At 35.9% G+C, this 23,869-nt stretch overlaps 1 protein-coding gene across 8 annotated transcripts in view; it reads right to left on the bottom strand.

The window, feature by feature from the left end:
- The window catches only part of LOC123873264 (disheveled-associated activator of morphogenesis 1), a 124,788-nt gene that overhangs the window by 23,336 nt on the left and 77,583 nt on the right, over positions 1-23,869 (bottom strand). For 7 of the 8 annotated variants that reach the window (XM_045918047.1, XM_045918046.1, XM_045918040.1 and 4 more), the window contains one exon: positions 5,338-5,469. In XM_045918047.1, coding sequence (XP_045774003.1) covers positions 5,338-5,469 — 132 coding nt within the window. Of the gene's footprint in view, positions 1-5,337; positions 5,470-16,192; positions 16,824-23,869 lie in introns of those variants that run through there. The other variant, XM_045918045.1, reaches the window with a different exon arrangement.

Raw genomic sequence — 23,869 nt, 5'->3', positions numbered from 1 at the left:
AAAAAAATAATGAATACCTACCTATAACAAAATCGCTCAGGACCATATAATTAGAAAGTGAGATCATTATTTTACGCACAAGAATAATAGCTAGAAACCAATCTACCGCTAAATAATTGTTTCCTATAAATTTTAAATGTCAAAATGGTAATAAATAATTTAGAATTTCGTAACTATAAACGGTTGAAAGTTAAATACTGGATGAACATTAGGTAGCCTGCAGTAGCCACCTACGTGGTTGTGCGAACGTAAGCGATCATGAAGTTAAAAGAAAGATGAACAGATCTAAAAATATGGTAATAATAATAAGTATGATAAAGTTTCTAAAGTCGTGGTCGCTAACTATGGACCTTGTAAGAAAGCCCAGAGTCACTTAGCTCGCGATGGAAACAGATAGAGTTAGAACTATGCTTGGAGTTTCTTTATGTGATCAAATTAGAAACGAGGAGATCCGTAGGAGAACCCGAGTAACCGACATAGCTCAACGGTGTGTGAAGCTGAAGTGGCAATCGGTAAGGTACATAGTTCGAAAACCCGAAAGACGTAGAGGTCCCAAGGTGCTTGATGACCTCGTACCTGAAAGTGCAGCATTGGCAACCCACCGACTCGGTGGACAGACGACAACAAAAGGGAGCCACTGAATTCAGGCGAGCGACGCGACGCAGACCGTGGCGTGTGGAAGTCCTTACAACTGACCTATGACGGTTGGTGATTATGATGATGATAAAGCTATTAATACATCGTTTGGGGATAAGATTATCACTACTGATATATAACTAAACTAGCGACCTGCCCCGTCTTCGCATAAGTGCTTGAAAATAAAATGTAGCCTATGTCTCACAAGAAGAACGTAGCTTTCTATTGGTGAAAGAATTTCGGTTGTTCCAGAGATTACTTCCTACAAACAAACTTAAAAACTTTACCTCTTTATAATATTAGTAGGTAAACGCGAGATCCGCAACAAGTAGCGGGGATAAGAAGAAAGGAAAGGCAGGTTGATAACGAGTAACGAGTAACGACCATACCTTGCGAATTAATCAAGACTCAAGAGTAACCATGAATAATTCCAATTGGCAACTCCAGACCAATCATGGTATTATTCGAAGGAACAGGAGAAAGTTACAATCGGCGTTCGTGAAGCAGCTAAATTAGATTATCCCTTTGCAATAACAAACTTTATTACGTAACGGTAGAGTCGTAATTGCAACCGGTTTTAATTTCAAACGGTAGCGGAATGAAATAACTGTGATTGATTGGAACATGGCACGTGTGAATTACATTTTAGAAATTGGGAAGCCGTAAAATGCTACACTTCATTAGATGCTACAGTAAATAAAACTATAACTACATAGGTGCCTGCTTTGGCAGTAATTAATGGCTATACCCGATAATCACTGTCGATTGTAAAATATCAATCCATAATAATTATTTGCTTCAATCTATCAGCCTGTTTGCGTCCATGCTGGACATAGACCTTTCCATCTGAGAATGCATCATCCCACACTGACCTTACACCAATGGGCCTGACAAGACAGTTCAATTCCATTCAAAGCTATTCGCAAGAAGCTATTCATGGAGACTGGAGTATCCAAATCAGAAATGAACCTAAATGAACTGATCCATAGAAGAATCTGAGTAACTAGCATAGCTCAACGAGTAGCGAAGTCTTTCATCAAAATTACTAATTTGTATTTTCAGGAACACAGTTAAGTAGTCCACCTACCTATCTCTTAACTTCTTACCTACTCGTAGGCAGAGTAAATACGGATTTTAAACTATAGTACACGACAGGTGGAGATGGCAATCGGGTTGGGGGCGCACCGCACACCCGCACAGCCCTCGCACTAACCCAGTGCGGGATAGCGCGGGTGACGTGCGGGGTCCCCTCGCCTCATACCCCTATTGACATCTCGAGCTGTCGCATACTATACGTTCTTTGCCAAAAATTCGTGCCAACAATTAACCACTTGTTCAGAATGAAAATGAAAATGTTTTTATTAACAAAATATAGTAATTTCCCTGTGTCTGGTCACTGGTGGTACCCACACTAGGTAATCCTGTATCGTGGGTACCTAGTTTGCATTTACAATATCCCGATTACAATTTTATTTGACACTCGGTTAAATTAAAGCTAACAGTATAACAGTTATGGTTCTAAGTGTTGTTAACTTAATTACATAGACAACAAAACAACAACTTATATCTTACTAGACAACTAAGTACCTATTATAAAAAAGAAAGTGCTAAGTATTTGATATCTACATATAAGGGGAGGATTGATGCGATTGACGAGTCGACCAGTTAAGTAGGTATAGTACGGCGACAGGTTGACATGGCAATCGGGGTGAGGACGCTCCGCACATCCGCACAGCCCCCGCGTTAACCCGGTGCGGGATAGCGACGATAACGTGCGAATGTGCGGGGCGTCCCCCGCCTCATATGCCGATTGTCATCTCGATATGTCGCAAACTATTGACTATACTAAGTATATTGATATACCGTGCGATAAGTCGATTATTATGTAATGATTGCATGCCACTTTCACTAGTGATCGTGATTATGATGGATTGGTGGCGATTAGTGCAGGCGTGATCCGTTTTGTTAGATATGGACACATTAGACAACCTCTCTCGCGCAGTAGTGAGAGCTGTGGTTATTATAAGCTAGAGGTCTCCGGCTCAATTTTTGTTTTTTTTTTTGGTTCAGAACCGCCCGCAGAATTACTTAAATTATGTAAATGTTATTCCCTACGTTCTAAAGCTCTCATGTAACTCCATTTACAGGCAGTCAGAACGCGCATTGATAACAAAAGTCGTACCTACAAACCGTACCTAATTGTACAAGAAATAAATATGGCCATGCCCCTGAAAAATAAAGAGCCGTTTATGATATCTACCTGGCTTTAGTAGTAAGTACATACTTCAATAGAAGTGCTTTTGGCTGATATAGAAAGCCTCATATTTTGTATCAAAAACGTAGAAAATATACGCATGTACACAAGACATCAGAGTAGTCGAAGAGCTACCTAATACCTAGAATAATCCTATCTAGACTTGGTCTAAAGCAGCTTAGAGCCACAAATATAACTAATCCGTTGCTGAAGATTTCACCCACCTCTCTCTTCAATGGAAAGTCGGAGTATCCAATTAGTCTAGTACCTACCTACTTCAATTTATTTGGCGCCATAACTAAGCAAACCCGATACTAGTTTTCCTTTGCAGGAGAAATTTCATTTATTATTAGCCGTCTTTAGGGCGCGCACATACGAGCAACTCCTCCGCAACAGTTTTATATTCAGCAACTTAAGTCCAAAATTATGCCTAATTTTATTAAACGCAGATTAGAAGTTTAAGTGTAAAAAGATTTTAAAGAAAAGATTAGTAAAATAAGCGTGTAAGCGGACACGCCGAGAAGGGAGAGTCATAGGATATATAAAATATAAATAATACTAATTAATTATACGGGCCGATGATGAAAGCGGACGACCGTGTGTGGTGCCGCGCTCTTGGAAAGGCCTATGTCCAGCTGTGGTCGCAAACAGGCTGATTGATTGATTGATTGAAACAAACTAGTCATGATGATGACAGATTTTGTCATAAATTTTATATAAAAACGTGCAAAAAAGTCCATCGTGTCACCCTAACTGACGTCCAAAGCGCAATTCAAATGCCCGATAGTCACGCCAGAACGCATTCCGCTATATCACAGCACACTGTAGTAATTCTACACCTCAATATAAAGCCGTATTTTGACGTGGGAGAACAAAGCGAAGACTAAAGTTGCCCGTGTGGGCGCGCCCTTAATACCAGCGAGTGCATTTATCGATACATGTACATGATCATTAACATGTCGTACCACCCTAATTACCATGTTTGAATAAAGCATGGTATTAAGCTTGTAAACATCAATCAAACTTTTGATCGTGTAAAAATTTACAGTCATAAAGACATGATAGTCATGCATTAAAAGAAGTAAGGCTTTGATTGCAGAGTGAGTTTTTTGGTTGCGTTTTTTAATGCAGTAGTGCAAAATAGTGCGCCAAAAGTTAGAACAGTCATTCTTGGACGAATTCCTATATCTTGATATAGGAAAAAATAATAGTTGGTGTTATGAGGAAATCTTCATAACACCAACTATTATTTTATTGGCATGAAAATGTGAAATTTCAAATTGATACTACAATAAGAAATGAGGTTTAAGTTATCTCCCAATCCTTCAAGTCGTCTGCTAATCTGATCTTGGCCAGCGCGGCGTAATGGACTATGTTTTAAAGTAACTACACCCTTCTCATTCTGAGAGAAGACTATGCTATATGGGAGGGCGATAAGTTGATGTTGATGATTGTGTATAAATAGATCTTTTTACATTGTCACGAAGTTTAATGCAAAGCTTAAGTATAATATAGAGTTTAAAAAGTTACATGCTTACTTAGAATCGATGTAATAACGATATCACTAACTAGTTAACTTGCGTATAAATAGGAGTAATTAAATGTTTTTGGCACACATAAATTTTACATTTTATTAACTGTTCACATATCGAACTTCCGGAAATGAAAGTGAAGTTTCCTACAAATCCGATAATATTTTAATTAATATGCAATTGAATCAATGCAACTTTAATGCAAATAATATGTGCCTGCGTAACACCTAAACTTCTGCAATAAAACTGGTTATTTACTTATTATAAGGCATGTTCCGGCGCTGTGTGTACTTGTCTTAATTCGGTAGTTTATAATTTTATTTGCATTGACCATCGATGTATATGGATTACCCTTTCCCATACAATTCCGTCCGCAAAAATACGCTTGAATCTTACGTCATCGTCATTGACAAAGTCAATAGACTTTTGCAAATTCTCTTGACTTTTTGAGCGCGTTTTTTATCTTCGAAGAGCCCATCCATATACATCGATGGCATTGACAGTTGAAAATTTCGTATTGATTTATTCATTGTTGTGTATTTAGTTTGTTTACATATATAGCTAATTCTGTAGTGTAGACCATCTCTAAATTAAACATCAAGAATTAAGAAGCATTGTGAAAGAGAAGAACTTTCAGGCACGCAGGTTTCCTCACGATGTTTTCGATAAAGCACTGTAATCTAATCTGTAATAATCTTTTTTCCGGTAACTCTATGACCGAAGCCTTCTTTCAGATTAGACCAGAGGGAATTTGGAAGTCACAAACAAGCAAATAAATAAATTACTTCTACTCCATGGACTTCAGAAATTTAGGAGAAAATGTATCTTCGTCTAAATTCCTGCTAGAGTTTTGAGTCTTGCTAAATTCCCTTTGCTTAAGTTTCCTGCTAAGTCTTGGACAAGAATGGTACTCACCACCAGCTCGGCGAACTTGGCGTCCAGCTCGTCCTGTGGCGGCATGGGGTGCGTGGGGGTGACGGCCTGCAGCGCCAGGCCTCCGCCACCCTCGCCCACCACGCAGTATGTGATCTCGGGGGGCTCGTCATTCTGGAAACAAAAGATTCCATTACTTTCCAATAACCACTACTGTTGGTTTGTTCTTCAATCACGCCGCAACGGAGCAATGGGTCAACGTGATTTTTTCTGCATATACCATCTTGAGAGTGACCTAGATTAACTTTTCTTTTCAAAAATCTAAATCCAAACTCACGAATTAGCAGGGTATCATCTAATTTTAGAATAACTTGAAGAAAGATAGTTTTACTTAATTAATCTTATAAATTGTTAAGAAATTAGGCTAGTGTGCAATATCTCTAATATCGAGGAATGCATTTAGTATGAAAACCACTTCAGCAACTATGTAGCATCAAAATCACTTCATTTTCATAGCTTGGCGCACTTTAACCCTGGCGAGTGGCGGTAGAGTTAAACGTATATTAAACTATGGAAATCGAGACTTCAACGAGAGAAACGTATTATATCGCCCACATACATCCGACCTAACTTGCAAGAATGTAGACCGATTCGAATATCACAGTTTTACGACAAAAGTAGGTACCTACTGGGGTAATATTTATGTTACTCGGTATATTATGGCTTTCGCCCACAGTTCTCTCGGCTGTGTCAATGTATCAATAGGCCCTTTGTAATCCCTGTTCCACTTTCACGACCTGTTCTGGATACATCCATACTTTTTGATAATCACCTAATGTTATAAATGCGAAAATGAGTTATTGTCTGTTAATTTGTCCTTCAATCACGCCGCAATCGGAGCAACGGATCGATCTAATTTATAGCATTGATGATATAGCAGAATGACATATTTTACTCTTATCCTGGAAATCAAAGAGTTCCCATGATTTCTTTAAAAACCTCAATCCATGCAGACCATCATCTAGTATCTAGTAGTATGAATAAATACATAACACAGACGACAGACGGACAAACGGGCAGACAGACAGACAGATAACAAAGTGATCCTATAAGGATTCCGTTTTTCCTTTTGAAGTACGTAACCCTAAAAAGAGATAAGAGAATTGTATGAATTTGCATTGAAAAACTCTCTCCTTAGGTAGCTGTACTTGTCCACGTCCTTAGATATACTTTTCAATGAATTTAATGTGAACACTTAAAAACATAAAGAAATTATCTTTCGAATCTGTCAACACCGAATGTTTTAAATATTGAGAAAAGGGAAATAAAAGTAAATTAATTGGCAATAAAGTCGCACCTTAGGTCACACCCATACGCGATTTAAACCTCATTCATATAAAGATAGTTTCGGTTTGCTTCGTAGATAATGAAATCTTTTCTTAATGAGGGTTTAAATTATTTATTTCTTTAATGTTCATTATGCAATGAATTTAAACGCACAAGAAATATAAGAATATTGCCACTACTTAAATATTATTTACTTATACAATCGTATCTGTTATACTTAACATGATTTTAAAAAAATCATTATACATAGTTATTAGACCTTTAGATTATAAGAACTTTCATGTTATATAGATGAATAAAATTAACCACTTAGTTATTGGTATTATTGCGGTTTCAATAACATAAGAATGTCTATATGTATAATTATCGGCTGCTATAATAGCATAACACTATCACCACAAAACGAGCGAGTAACTGTCATCGTGTAAATGAGGTTTTAAAGTAAAACCAGCAAAAAATTACCTACCGTCCGTCGTCGCGTCGTCGCGTAAGAAAGCAAAAAAATGTTGATGGTATAATTAAATGATAATTAATTTCCAATTCAGGCAGTTAATTCCGCTGATGGCTATATAGGAGTGTTAAGGGCCGGAAACACCCACAGTAAACGTAGGTACTTATTATATTACCCGGCGCTGCTTACCTTTATAGAACAGGCTGTAATAAACAACATTTAAATGGCGTACAGCACTGATCTTCAAGGGCGGTGATAGCTTAGTGGTTAAATCGGCCTACTATTCTGAGGGTTCGATTCCGAGCACGTACCTACCTCTAATTTTTCAAAGTTAAGAATAATGGGAACATAAGAACTACCATAACTACTAACTACTACTATATGTACCAAGTTAAGATAGATCGAAATTTAATTAGGTTATTATGGATCTGGCATAGTCATATAGTGATTAAAAGATCCAAAAAAATCGGAATAAAAAAAAAAAATTTCGAGCAATTAAATATCATTCGCTTTAACGGTGAAAGAAAATATCGTGAGGAAACTTGCATCCTGAGAGTTCTCCATATTGAAAATTTGCCAATCCGTGGTCAGGGATATAACACTTGTCGTTCTGAGAAGAGATGCGTGCTCAGTAGTGAGCCGGCGATGGGTTGATGAGTATCCGAACACTATTAATAATAGCATGTCGATAAGGTAATCTTAAAGTTTTACCCATCCTTAAATCACCCTAAAGAAGTTTTCACTTCACACGCAAAATCTAAAGTTGTTAGAGTCAGTGGTTTTTAGCTGTATATGTTGATAATAAATTAGTCAGTCAGTTTCTCCTTTTATATAAATAGATTTTAAAGTTAAGAAAAAAATTGTCGTAGTACCGAGCCTTAACATCTGGTTGTCAGGCTGTCAGTCTGTCTCCATATTGGCCGGGCCTACCGAACGGGCCCAACGTTATCAACAAGTACTTATTTCTTTTAACGTTTTGCAATTTAAATTGAAACCCTTTCACCGCATCTTGTGACCAATTGCTTTTTACACGACTGCCCAAAAAAAAGGTGTGCAATGTTTTCAGGGTTCATGCAGTTCATGCATCTATGTCTGTGAGTTCCTTTATTTCACAAAAGGGTCTTAGACTGTAGTAATAAAATGACATGATGTTTTGTATAGCGGTAGTTTATGGAGCTAGAATTTACTTATAAAAAAAAAAAAAGATTTTTCGCAATTTGCCTTCCGTACAGCGTGACGTTAATCATAATAAATAACGTTAAAAATTTCAAAAATCTAGTTTGTTTTTTAATTTCTTTAATACTGAATTCTAGTCCCATAAACTACCGCTATACAGCAAAAAATCACACCATTTTATTAATACAGCCCATGACCCTGTTAACATCAGGACAGATTTGTATCTATGGGCTAAGTATATGTGATTAAATTATCACCATTACATTATTATCTTACAAATCCAATAATCAACATCAAAAAGTGTACAATGGTATCTTTATTTTTGAATAAATGATTTGACTTTGACTGTCGAAATACTTTCCTCCTCAGAGGACTCTGTAGGTCGTCGGCACGGGCAGAGGACACTAAATTAGCCCTCAATACGAAGTGCAACGAGTCATCAATAAGCTGAATCAGGGAGGCGCCCGCAACGCATCTCTACATCTACCTACCAAGAGTCACGCGATCGTCTCGCAAATTCATTGACGATTATTAGGGTTGCCAAATTGCCATTTGCGACTAAATGCCTAGGTAGATGTTACGAAAACTTAACAATGCAGTCATAAAAAAACTCATGCTCACTACGCTCGCATTAACTTACATCGTAAAACTGTGCTATTAGTTACCATTATTTTACAAAAAGAAATCATGCTCGTTTCGCTTTTCGCGAGCTGTTGTCTTTATTGTTTTAGGCTAACCTTATACAAAATTGGGCTATCTGATATTCGTCCGTCTGTCTGTTCGTCACTTATGCGTTCGCGCATCCGATTGATTTGAAACTTTGTACAGTTGTTATTGGCGCTTGCGTCAAGGTTTCAAATATAGTTGTTAGTACCTAGTTACCAATTACAGATTAATGATATCTGCCAAGTAACCTAATTTTGAGTTATAATTAATTGTAATTTTGAGTTATTAATATCCATATTTAATAATTTTCCATGACAAACCTGAACTGATGACTCAAGGACGCCACATCATTAGGTCTTAAACTGTTTTCGAATGTGAAGCACACATTGTGATATTTACCTACTAGAGCGATAAGACGCACTTAACTTGCACGGAAACTAATGAACAACGACTTAAGATTAAAAAAACCTAAGACAAAGCTATCCGTTATGTTATTATCAATTTCAATATTAATAACTGTACTAGTGAAAAAACTTTAACGTTTTGATAGAGAAACCGAAATTTTGTAAGTGCAGAATGGAAAAGTCAGAGAAATCAGTGTACCTACGTAAAATACGCGCCGAACAGATCCTCCATCTTTTAGGAAGTCAGTGGACAATAGAGCCTGGTTGATATCAAATCAGAACTTCTAGGAAATGAAGAAAAAGAAAACCTAAAAGAAGAACTAAGAATATGATGAGAGTGATAAATAATTTAAAGAAATTTATAAATGATTAAAGTAGGCAAAAAGAATGAAACAAATACCTTCAGAACTTATGAATAGATCACATAAAACTTTACAATGAAAGCAAGTGACATAAACAGAGCAAATATTAATTATTATGATAGCGTGCAAATACAATAATCATATTATTGTAATGAACAATGACGGATAATGTTTGAGCAAAGAACAATGGAATATTTTATTGAGACTTAATGAAAGACCAAACATATTATGTGGCACATACTCGTAATATTTTAATGCTCATTATCAGTGTTTTGAACGACTGTTTTCCTTCCCTTACGCAAGGACCAATAATTAATTTTCCTCTTCAGTATCAGTCGATTTTTGGCTACAGCAACAAATCTCAACGTAAAATAGCCAACTACCTACGTTGAAGATAAGTATTAAGGTGCCCACGCACTTGAACTGAACTGCAGCTGAACTGCGCGTCGCGTCAGCGCCCCACACGATATTCTCTCCAGCCGCGACGCGCGTATGTCATTGCCGCGCGGCGCGGCTGGAGAGAATATCGTGCGGGGCGCTGATGCGACGCGCAGTTCAGCTACAGTTCAGTTAGAGTGCGTGGGCACCTTTATTCTGCACAAGTATGTGACAAACATGGATGAACTCTATATTCCTCCACTCTCATAGTCCAGCGATCCGACATGACCGAAGAAAGATCAGGCGCAGTACGGCCTCACGTGATTAACAACAAAGATAAATAAAGTAAATACCTCTTACACTGATGTCGGTCGCGTACGTCGGTCGCATTTACTATTTGTACTAACCAATGGCGGTTTGACCCAAGAATAAACGAAGTAATAGGTACTCTACGGTTAGCGTTGATGATGAAAAATAATCCATACAAAGTAATATTATAAATACAAAAATTATTACCTTTTCATGGCCCATCCTGTTAACCTTTAATTTTAAGTAATTTAAGTGTTTGATAAGAGATAGCTTGCATCCTGGATAAGGACTTTGAGAGACTTTAATATTTGAGAGATAAAGGATATCAGCACGACCTTTGATAACTTAAAAAATAGAAAGTAAAAATATATTTAGGTACCTACCCACCAGAAATCCAAAATTCTAAAAATATTTAATTCAAACTAAAGCAGCATAAAATTTATTTCTATCAAAAAGATAAAAGAACCCCTCGTTAACATCATTAATGTCAACCCTGTTATTCAAAATACACTGCAAGATTATTGATATACCATAACCAAAGATACACGGTCGGATAAACCACAAATGTCGTAATTTTCTTACTTCTCCATTATCAAGAATAAGAAATGCCATAAATTCCAGTTCATGAAGTAGGTATGCTTATAATTACAGAAGATGAGTAAAATATTATACGAGTTTTTATTGTATACAAAGAATATAAAAGGAACTGAGATAAAGCAGCAGAGCTAATTAAATAGAAAATACAATTTAGTATTAAAAAGAGCCCCCGACCCAAAAAGAGGGGTGTTATAAGTTTGACGTGTGTATCTGTGTATCTGTGTATCTGTCTGTGGCATCGTAGCGCCTAAGCAAATGAACCGATTTTAATTTAGTTTTTTTTTTTGTTTGAAAGGTGGCTTGATCGAGAGTGTTCTTAGCTATCATCCAAGAAATTCGGTTCAGCCGTTTGAAAGTTATCAGCTTTTTTCTAGTTACTGTAACTTCACGTCTTGTCGGGGATGTTATAAATTTTTAATTTACACTTGTTATGAATAAATCGATATAATGTAATAAAAGTTGTTGTGCTGAGATTTCTTTGGTACCGTATATCAATGACCACAAGGAGTCTGGTATTTTGGTCGATGATTTCATCGAGGATGTCCCGCGCAAGAATAAATTTATTTACGACTTCGGGCGAGTTTATTATAGTTTATTATTGTCAACTACAACATTTACGATCATCGTTACGTTTAAGTTCCTTAATAGAGAAAAAAAATCTCTACTATACCTATCTGATAATGTTATTGTGTGATTTATTGAGATATTGCAGTGCTCAAGTGGATATTGCCCAAACACAGGTACACTCTCTATTCCCTCTCTCTCATAGTCCAATGTGACCCACCTGTACCTACGCTTATTCGCTTTTTTCGAATTCGATGGTATCTACGACACACTTAGTGTCCAACTCCAAGACTAGGCGAGATCAAGAGTAAAGACAATTCAGTAACATTTATTTTAATGTACCTAAGTATAGAAATCTTTAGCTAATTAGAAAATACTAAGCCGAATTGCAACACCGTGCAAGGTTTAGGATGGATTCCTAAAAGTTACGGTTAAAAACCTTTAATTAAAATATTTGTCCAAGTATTTTATTTTTATTTTATTTTATTCGACTAACCTACAACTTTTATACATAAAATATTTACAAAAATATAATTGTTTATAGCTAAAAAGATACTTAGTATAAACGTTAATAAAAGGCTAGTACAAAAGATTTAGGTACAATGGTATTTTAAAAGGTTAGTAGGTAGTAAAGTGGGGTTAGATGCAATAATGAATATAAATATTAAATTAACACGTTACATCGTTAAATCTCTTACAAACTAATTAACTCCCTTACGCAGGGAGGCAATGACGTTACGACGAAAGCAGGTCGTCGTAGAATTAAAAATGTTGAGTTGCCGATCTTTGTGATGAAGCATATTAAATTGATGACAAATGCGATTGATGAAGGAGTGCTGCGCAAAAACAGTGCGGCAGGGCTTAGTTGGAAATACGTTATAAGTGCAAGTTTTTCTTTTAGGGATTTTACAATTCACACCTATTTTTGATAATAGAGAGGTATCAGTTTTATGATTGATGATTTTATGCAGTAGCATTGTATCAAGTAGCATACGTCGAATGCACAGGGAATCGAGCCTGAAATACTTCAACTTGTCCTCATAAGAGGAATGAACAAGCTTTCTGTTGAATTTGAATAGAAGTTTTCGTAAAAAACGTCTTTGCACGGACTCAACGGTGTCAGCATACGTTTTGTGGTAAGGGGACCAAACTGGAGCACCATATTCTAGGGTACTACGAATAAGACTTTTATAAAGATGCATTAGACTTAACGGGTTTTTAAAGCCTCTCGTAATTCTGAAAATGAATCCCATCATTTTATTAGCTTTTGTAACTATGTTATTTATGTGTAATTTAAATGTTAGGGATGTATCAAAAATTATTCCAAGATCTCTAGCATCAGTCTTAGTGGACAGTTTATTATTTTCAATTGAATAATCAAATTTAACTTTATTGCTTTTTTTTGTAAAACTAAGTATAAAGCATTTGCTTATATTTAGACACATATCATTTTGGTCACACCACAATTTGACAGAATCTAGATCCCTTTGTAGCGATATGCAATCTTGGACATTATTTATGGCAGCAAATATCTTTAAATCATCTGCATAAAGGAGGCAGTTGTTTTTTATTATTGATGTAATGTCATTAATAAAAATAATGAAGAGCAGAGGACCCAGGTGCGATCCCTGAGGTACTCCAGATGGAACCGTTATTGGTATAGAGTAAAACCCGTTTACTGCAACTATTTGGGATCTGTTTGTGACGTATGATATAACCCACCGAAGTAAATCTCCATGGAGCCCATATCTTTCCAGTTTTAGAAAAAGTAACCGATGATTCACTTTGTCGAATGCCTTTTGGAAATCAGTATACACCGCATCAACTTGTTTTTTATTGTCAAGACAATTAATTAAGAAATTCGAATATTCGACAAGATTTGTTACAGTTGATTTATTTTTAACAAAACCATGCTGTTGCGGAGAAATTAGCGGTTTAAATAAATAATAAATGTAATCATAAACAATACTTTCAAATAATTTGGCAAAGCAATTTAAAATGCATATAGGACGATAATTGCTACATTCAGTTTTGGTACCTGCTTTAAAGATAGGAATTACATGAGCAATTTTCCATAGTTCCGGAAAGCATCCAGTACTCAAAGATTTGTTGAAAATTAACACCAAAGGTACTGCAAGCTCTTTACCGCACGATTTTATAAAAAACGAGGGAATTCCATCAGGTCCGGGGCCCTTGTTCCCATCCAGAGACTTAATCTTATTCAAAATCTCGCTTTCAGATAGTTTTAACTTGCTTATAGTGTTTATGTGAGTGTCTGCAAAGCAGGAGCTTAATGATGTGTTATGGTTGTCTTGAACATACACCGATGCGAAATAATCCGAAAATAACTGACAAATTTCAAACCCGGTTGTTGCAACTCGTTTATCATAACTAAGAGTCTGTGGCATTGTATTACATTTTCGTTTGGACTTAGTAAAGTTCCAAAAAAGTTTATCGTTACAAGCTAGAAGAGACATTTCGACATTGTTTGTATATGCATTGTAACACTCCTTCATCAGTCTCTGAGCCCTAGATCTGAGAAGAGAAAATGTATCATAGTCTCTAGGGTTATTATACATTTTGTATTTTGCGTGCGCTTTCTGTTTTTCTTTTAGACATTTAATTAGTGGTTGACTGAACCAGACAGGTTGTTTGTCTTTGAATTGCTTTTTATATGGTGTATTATTTTTTATAATTAAATATAGTGTATCATAAAAAGTGTTAACAAGATCGTTTATATTGCCCGATGACAGTAGTGAATACCAATCGATATTATTTAGTTCCTTTTTAATAGAAATGTAATCACTTTTTCTGTAGTTAAAAACCAGATTGGAAGAATTTTTCCTTAAATAGTTTGTAATGTTAAATTTAATATCTATTTCGAAAGAGGGGTGATGTATGTCTTCTTTACACAATGCGAGGGCTGGCGCAAGTTTGACGTTCGGAATGTTAGTAAGAAAAATATCTAGAGTTCTTTTGTTACTATTGAGTCACGTGACATATCATCATACTGTGCCGATATAAAATTTAATGATGATTTTAATTCATCAATAGTTGACTCCATTTCAGTAAATTTCTCGCCGTGCCTAATTAAACTAGCTCCATTTCGCTGAGTATCCGTTTGCAGCATGCCCACCGTCGACATTAAACCGTCGAAATCCGAGCGGATTGTAGACATTTGAAGGGCTAACTCGCTCACATCGCCTTTTAGATCACTTAGTACTAAGTTGAAAGAATCAAGTTTTTTTTCCTGAAGTTGAAATTGATTAATCATGTCGAGGCGAAGATTCCTGATTTCTGCCAGAATAATATTGTCACTGTTTTTGTTGCTATTGCTGTCTTTGATTGTCTCTGCAGTACTGTCATCGATATCGATAATACTTGATTGTTGGGGCTTAGTCTGTCGGACAGGCGTATTCGTGTTATCGCCACCCTTGCGCGCAGCAGCGGTACAGGCAGGACAAGCCCAGGTCGCTCTGGGTGGGTTTGGATCACTAGTGACGCACTCTAGATGGTACATAAGGAGACACTTAGTACATTTAATGCGTTTATGCGTCACGAGAACCACCATATTACAAGCGGAACATTCACTAGCCATTTTATAAAGTTATTGTTGTCATACATAGAAAAACGACTCAAACTAACCTCTTCAGACTCCTCTATATCAGTGAAATCCCAACAAAATCACTTAATCATGTATTAATAATGTTTAAAACACAATAATTTATATATAATAATATTGTAATTACGCTGGCAGTCCGACACTTGTTATGTTATACATACTTCCATCGCGCGCAGTAAAGGCAAGTTTGTATAATCATTAAATGTAGGTTTATTGATTACGGTTAGCAAAGTTTATATTTATATCACTTTTACTGAACACTAAATTTGATATCCACACAATAATTTACTTGAAATATACATTTGATCAATTAAAATTAGTTAAAAACGTAAGACAAAAACAATAATACGTGCAGTTTCATTTCTACCCACATCCATCGGGGTTTTATCCATTAGGGGGTATATATCCGGGGTATTTACATCATTAGGTGTAAGTACGCTTCACAAAAACGTAATTCTCAGAAATACTGTTTGAAATACGCTTTTTAAACACATGCTTCCAAAAAATTATCTTCTCAGAAAGCCATAACTTAATATTTTGTTTACTTAAGAATTTATCAGAACTTAATATATCCAGTTTAAAATGGATCATTTTTTTAAACGGCATATAAAAACCGGTCAAATACGAGTCGGACACGAAGAGTTCCGTACCTACCAACGTACAAGATATACTAACACTAATCGTACTTTTTTTTTTAATTTGCGTAGCGGCCATTTTAATTTTTTTATTATTTGTTGCAGCGGCATTAGAAATACAACCTCAGTGAAAATTTCAACTCTCTAGGTATCTATTACGGTTTCTGAGATACAGCCCCCTGATAGACGGACAGACAGACGGACGGACAGACGGACGGACAGACGGACGGACGGACGGACGGACAGCGAAGGCTTGGTAATAAGGTCCCGTTGCTCGGCATCCTTCCGGTACGGAACCCTAAAAACGTCGAAGATGCAAAACCAATAGGAAGTAATTACCATAAAAGTTACACTTTCATTTTTTTAATTAATGAATCGAAACTTACGCTTGGCTTAATTGAGCATTTCCTCTTCAAAGTCGCCAAACGCTTGCTTTTTCTTTTTACCGTGAACATTTTCACTCACACCCTTCACAGCTTTCTTTAATATTTCAATACATTATTAATTTCGTACTAATCATTATATTTATAGTTACTATTGAACTTAATAAAATAGCTAATACCATCGCAAGTCTACTATGCAAGCCAAGAAAATTACAAAACCAAACAATTAAATATCTGGAGAAATTCACAATTTCAAACAAAAAAAATCATATTGATTTTTAAACCACTTTAAAAAAAAATTAAAGTTCAAAAAAGATCTTTTTAAAAGTTCTATTTTCTGACAATTTAACTATTTCTTCTTCACTTCATAAATCCTATAAGTTATATTTTTTCTCCTACCGCTACTCAAAATTAACACAGAATCAAGTATGTAAAGTAAACGTAGCAGAAGTGTCGTCACAAATATGTCACTTTTCACTGTTAAAATGTCACAAAAATGACACTTTTCACTGCAATAACGTCACAAAAGTGAAGACGCTCGGGTGTAACTGCCATTACGTGCGACATTCGACGGCAATGTATCACAATTACGCCGTGCGTCTGTCCGTACGTAGTAATTAGTTCCTCAAGTAAAATCTATTGCCTCGCTCTAATTCGATTAACAATTAAGAGGGCTCTCTCCGTCACTCGTTTCATACAATCGTAGTTCCAATTTCATTTGAATATTAAGCAACCAAAGTCCATGAAATTTTGCAGACATATTCTAGAAACTAATATCTGTGTCTGTGGTTTTCCAGATTTCTGTTAAAATATTCGGTTTCAAAGTTACGCGGTCTTAAAAATTTTCATACAAATCTTTGAGCCCCTGTAATTTTAAAACTACATATTTTTAGAAAAATCAAAAACACCACAGACATAGATATTAGTTTCTAGAATATGTCTGCAAAATTTCATGGACTTTGTTAGCTTAATATTCAAATGAAATTGGAACTACGATTGTATGAAACGAGTGACGGAGAGAGCCCTGTTAAATGCTCATTAATTGTGTGATTGTTTGAGCTGTAGAATTTGTTTTGACAGAGGTGGCTGATTGTGGTATGATGATTGATGCTTGAGTCATATTCGATTAATAGCTGAGAGTAGGTATAAATAGGTGATTTATATTTCCTGTTCGACCTAAGTACAACGCGTGCTTCTAAAGGAACAATGGATTTTATTTAAGTCCAGATATTCAGTATTTTTTATTTTCCTTGCAATTTAATTTTATAAAATGTTTTTTTCTTCTAAATTTAAAAAAAAACCGTAACTGAGTTAGGAATTGACCGTTAAAATTTTCACGAAACCGTTTAGAATTGCCCTTTTTTTTCTATTAAAGAGACGCTCAAAATAGAGGCTTAAAATTTAAAAAAAAAATAGTTTTATTTACTTATTAAAAATATTTTTAATTTTTCTTTGGTTATTGCTTCTTTAATAATGATATGTAGCATTTAGTTAAAAACTACTTTATTGGCGGAGACCTACCAATGAAGAAGCTTACATTATTATAATATGAAACTGTAGCTTAAGATAGAATGCGTTGCCTGCTAATAAATAGAGGCATTGTACACACCTTTGCCCCTAATTGGCATTTACATGGCATCATAAGTCGCAAGGAGAAAGGTTAAAGGGTTATCACCCTACTGGGCTACTTGTTAAGCTGTACGACCTTACATTGAAGGCGGATTCCAGCTGAGATCTTCCACTTAAACACCTAGACCTGATTTCTAAATTTATCCAGCTGTCCAGCTTGATTCAACTGATAAATAGTGAAACTGGGGCTTATCGTCATCACTCATCATCAACCCATAGGACGGACTCTACTGAGAACGGATCTCTCTTTAGAATGGGAAGGGTCTAGACTACACTTAATCTGCCAGTGCATGCAGTTTTCCTCACGATGTTTTCCTTCACCGTTAATGTAAGTGATATTTAGTTGCTTAGCCCCGAAAAGTTAGAGGTGCGTACTCGGGATCGAAGCCTTGACCTTCCGAATAGAAGGTGTATCACCAATTCTGAGTGGTGATGCATCAGAATATAATGAAGGATGATTTTGCATGCCAGAAATGGCCGCTTACATTGATACAAAGTAGGTAGGTACTTTAAAATTGTTTACACCCATTGTTACTTGTTTTCAGAAAAAATACAGGATTTATTTATTTATTTAAAACCCAAAACACGTATTATTAGTTGCTAAAAACTTTGGTTTGCTAAAAGCTTGCCATTCTGAGATCCGTTCTCAGTAGTGGGCCAGTGATGTGTTGATCATGAGGAAATGATGCATACAATTCGCAGGGAATAAGGGCATTTTCGCAGCGTCATATGGATACCTACTTCAGCTCTTGGCATGAATCGCAAAAATTAATTTAAAAGACTGTATTTTAATTAATGGAAACTTCAATGTTGTGAAAGTGACAAAGGTACAAAGACAGTGACCTCGGTGCGGAAATGAATGAACAGAGAGCCGTGACCTCCCACGGCGCACCACACGATACTTGATCCTCGTTACTTCCAATTAGGAACTGCGACATCATTTCAATGTAGGGCTGCCAGACGTAAACTAATTTTGACTAAGTTTGGCTATGTTTATTTAAAAAATATAATGTGATAATATGTGTGTCACAGCCATATTTTAAAAAATTAACAAAGTCAAACTCTGTCTTGTCTGGGGACAGACGGACAGACGGACTGGACGGGCTTGGATTAAACTATAAAGGTTTTGGGATATGAACCGCAAAGTGGACCGTTTCCATGCAACCTTGTTTTACGGTCTCTAAAAATAGTTGAATATATACATGTGTCGCCTATATGAAAGACAAATGGAGCCTGATAGACCATTTAAAAAGCTCTGAATTTCAGATAACACTAACAATTAACAATTACTTTATTAAACAATTACTTTTACTAGTAAGAAGTTTCGGTTAATAAAATGAATTAGAAGACCAGATTAATTTACTTTGCACAGGCGGTCAATCTTGTCAATCAGACCGTCTACCTAAACTTACAATTGCATTACTGATTTCAAAAGCACTAACTAGATAGGAAACCCCATAAATAAGCACTTGTCTAGAACTCTCTCGATCCCTTGATACTTAATAGATACAGTCGAAATAAACATACGGCTTCACTCGAGCTGTTTGTTAGGGTGGGCACACATTGTTTCTAATTATTTTGATAAATGCAATCTTTAAAGTGTAAACTAAACTAGCAGGTCTAAATATAATTCTATTTTTTTCCGCAAGAAACATTATGAATGCTGAAAAGCAATAATTTTTTAATTCTATTTTTTTCCGCAAGAAACATTATGAATGCTGAAAAGCAATAATTTTTTCATTACAGTTAGTCCTTGACTGGAATCTCACCTGGAAAGGATATGGCAGGGCTAAATCGCTTGGCGGTACGGTTTTGCCGGTAGAGTAGTAACTAGCCACGACTGACCAGACCAGAAATTTTAAAAATCATAAAATTCCACACTCCTGCCAGGAATCGAACCTGGGACCTCCCACCAATAATACCACAGCACTTACCGCTGCACCAGGGAGGGAAAATTTTCATCAAATAATTTTCAAAAAATATTTCTTAAAGTAGCCAACGTTGTAAAAGGAATCTTCTGTCAAAATTTTACGTTTCTAATCCCAGTGGTCTAGGCTGTTTGTTGTCTGTCAGTCAGTCAGTTGAGTCTTTTAATTAGGTAGATTGTGTTTAAAGAAGGATCCCATACTTCTCTATGACTTCCGATCGCCCAAGCAATATTAGCGTGACCAATGAGCGCCAAGCCTAAGGATTGGAAAGCCGGTAGTGTCGATCAGTGGGTCTGATACACGTATTTATTAGCACTGATAGCTTAACGATAGCCCGATTGTTATTGTTAATAATACATAGTATGCGCCTGCGCATGTTCCTCAGTATAATCATAGAACTATTGGATTGGAGTGGATATATATTGCCTTGAATTTTTTTAAGAATCCTTACTAAGAATTTTTTTAAACAGACGTACAGACGAACGAAGTTGCACCATGGGTTACTATTATACCTACCATTTTAGTAAGGAATCCAATAACTATTATTATTCAAATTAAAGTAGAGTAACTAATAAACAATTAATTATTATTATTATCAAAAGGTTAAAATGGTTTTCAGATTAAAACGCGAAGCACGAACAATGATGAATTGTTTAATTTTATTTACTCAAATGTTTTAAATTAGAGAAAAAATCTTTTTGGATTTTTTCTAAACTACCTAAGTAAAAAATAAATCAAGGACTAAAAGCTTCTTAGTTAAATTAAGAAATATTTATCTTAGTTATTTATTAGGACAGGCTTGGAATTCGATCTTAGGACCCAAAAAGGGAATAAAAACAAAACCATTTGAATCTTTAACCAAAAAATAGTCTTTAATTTATGGACAGAATTATTGACCAGTAAAATTTATAGGACATATTTTTTAAAGTGCTGATAGATGTTAATCTGATATTTTATGTTTGGATTTTTAATTCGGATACTTAATAAGAACAAACCACTAAAAGGATCCAGACCTGATTTTAGTACTTATAGAATCAAACATATAAAATAAAGAATGACTAGAAAAATATATAATATACTACTAGATAACACTCGCAACTTCAACCGCGTGGTTTTATAAATCCCGTGGTCCGAGCTCTTTGATTTCCGGGAATAAGGCCTCATTCACACGAGAGCTTTTTTAACGTCCGTTAAAAAAGCGTTCAAAATAGAAAAAAATCAATGCATTCCCAAGTATTTGTTCACACGTCAACGCTTTTTTATTGTCAGCACAACGCCGGATTTTAACGCAACGCTTTTTTAACGCTCGTGCGAATTAGGGCTAAAAGTATCCCCTGCCGGGTTCAAGCTTCTGTGTACCAAATAGATGATACCCACGACTTTATCCACGTGAGTTTTTTTAGGAATCCCGTGGGAACTCTTTGATCAAGCAAAAATCAAGATTTGAAAAACCTAACCCTAACCCATATCAGTCCCCAGAATGCGAGTATCTGAGCTGTACCAAAAATCAAAATAAGTTAAACGAGTGAAAAGCTAATGGAGACAGACAGACGCACTTTCGCATTCTTATATTAGTATGGATACGGATTATTCTTTTTACCATTTCAGCATATGCGATCAGACTTACACTGCTTTCAGGACATAAAACTTTCCTTTTCTTTGAAACTAATGATTATAAACGACCAAGAATTAATTTCAACAAAACAAAATGGTTCATAAAAACAATGTGCACGTGTTGAGCAAAAACGCCTTCAGATCATTACACCAAATAATTAGTTACTACTTTTTATCAAGCAACACGTCTACGAGTCAACATATTAAACCACAGTAGCCATCTGTATACCTACTACCTTCAAAATAATATGAAGATAATGAATATGGCAACAATTTATGCTTTAAACGTTTTTTTTAGGTATAACGCTGAATTGACAATTGAATGTACCTACATATAGCTAGAAGCTATCCGTGAAAGAATTTTCAGAATTGGATCATTAATTCCGGAGATTATCCCCTACATACAACCTCACAAACAACTTTTAGATACCTCTTTATAATATTAATGTTATACTGACCATATGCTCCGCTACTTTGGAAGATGGGAACTTTGCAAATAGTCTCTCACGTGGCTGAGTTTTGACATCTTTCAAACCTCACGCGATATAACAATTGTATCTTACGCTCGAGATATCGCGCCGATAGCCGGCGATTATGGACCGTTTAACCACGTAACATACTTGTTAAATAACTCCATAGTTATTTATACGTGCCAATGGTCGGCAAACATAAAACGCGCGGATTAGTGAGGTTTTGTTGAGATTTAGACAGTTTACGTAGTAACGTCTGCAACCAATAAATAAATAAATCTATCCATCTACCGATAACTTACTTAGCACCGTGATTATATTGTCCAAGAATACTATCTTTCATTATATTATTACCTCGTAGCGTGGTGAAAGTGGCACATGAATCGAACCTGCGACCTGTTGGAACCCAATACCCAATAGGCTACGTGATATCCTAGTCTTACACTTACTAGTAACGTACCACAGAATATAAAAATAATAGAAATGGTATCAGTTTTTAATACCGAAAAGACACGGAATTTGTCCAATTTTTAGCAACTCACTCATGCAATTAATTTCAAAGCAGATCTAGCATTATTATCTCTTGCATCAAAATCAATGTAAATTAAATTGTAACGCTATGTTAAAAATACGTCTGTGTTTACAATAACGCACACTGATGTTTCACTAGACATCTGCGCAGCGCCCAGCTGACGATCCCTTACAACTTCTGTAACAATTCTAAATTCTGTGACCTGGACACCACGTTCTGCAATACCTAATAGTGACGGAAAATATACATATAATTGACTATTTCGAATTTATGATACACACTAGGTACATTATGTCCTAATATAATAAATTATCATCCTAATCTTATGTGGTTAAAAAGTAATTTAGTGCGTCATCAGTCTAAAACGGTGATTTCAACGTCATAAGGTGATATGTGGTCAACCATTAGACAGTCAACTATAACTCTTATGGGTACCTACTGGCTACTTTAGTTGTGCTTTAGTCTTACGTACTATGTAGAAAAAGGGCTGCATATTAATTACACTAATATTATAAAGGAGAAAGTTTGTATGTGTGTGTGTGTGTGTGTGTGTGTGTGTGTGTGTGTGTGTGTGTGTATGTTTGTTACTCCTTCACGCAAAAACTACTGGACGGATTGGGCTGAAATTTAGAATGGAGATAGATAATACCCTGGATTAGCACATAGGCTACTTTTTATTCCGGAAAATCAAAGAGTTCCCACGGGAATTTTAAAAAACCTACATCCACGCGAACGAAGTCGCGGGTATCAGCTAGTACTATATAATAATAACTAATAACCGATTAGATTCTGTGATTAATCGAAGTAAACTCGACTAGTTTTGAACCTGTCCGTGGTCCTTTATTCAATGGACTTTGACCCCAGCGGTAAATACTCTCCACAATAATTCTAAAGCCATACTTAATTACTTAATTTACTTAATAATATTTATAAATGTAAAAGTGCATCTGTATGTCTGTGTGCGAGCTTTTCACGGCCCAACAGTTAAACCGATTTTGATGAAATTTGGTACAGAGTTAGCTTACATCCCGGAAAATCAAAGAGTTCCCACGGGATTCTTAAAGGCCCATCCGTTTAACCGATTTATATGAAAGGTACAGAGGTAGCTTGCATCCCGGAAACTGAGATAGGCAACTTATATCCCGAAAAATCAAAGAGGTCCCACGGGATTTTTAAAGAACCTAAATCCACGCGAACAAAGTCTCGGACATCATTCTAGTTCTAGAGCAAATCCGGAAAATGCAGCAACAGGGCTGATTGCAGCCAAGCGCTAATCTATAAAATGGAAAATCCCATCTCATGGTCACCCTACAAATAGTCAATAACACCTGAGAAATATGGCGAAATGCCACAACAAATGGCAAACCAGCGCAATACTACAACGATTTATAGCTTAATCGACTGACAGGCATCTTAAAATCGAGTCTGAGCATGCATTCAAATCGATTTACTATTATTTACTATCGATTTATATAGTGATTGATAGGAAGGATATGTTCAGAATTTT

Source organism: Maniola jurtina, chromosome 16, assembly GCF_905333055.1.
Source record: "Maniola jurtina chromosome 16, ilManJurt1.1, whole genome shotgun sequence".
NCBI classification, from domain to species: Eukaryota; Metazoa; Arthropoda; class Insecta; order Lepidoptera; family Nymphalidae; genus Maniola; species Maniola jurtina.
The sequence above is the reverse complement of the archived record's forward strand: the minus strand, read 5'-3'. Positions and strand labels throughout refer to the sequence as shown.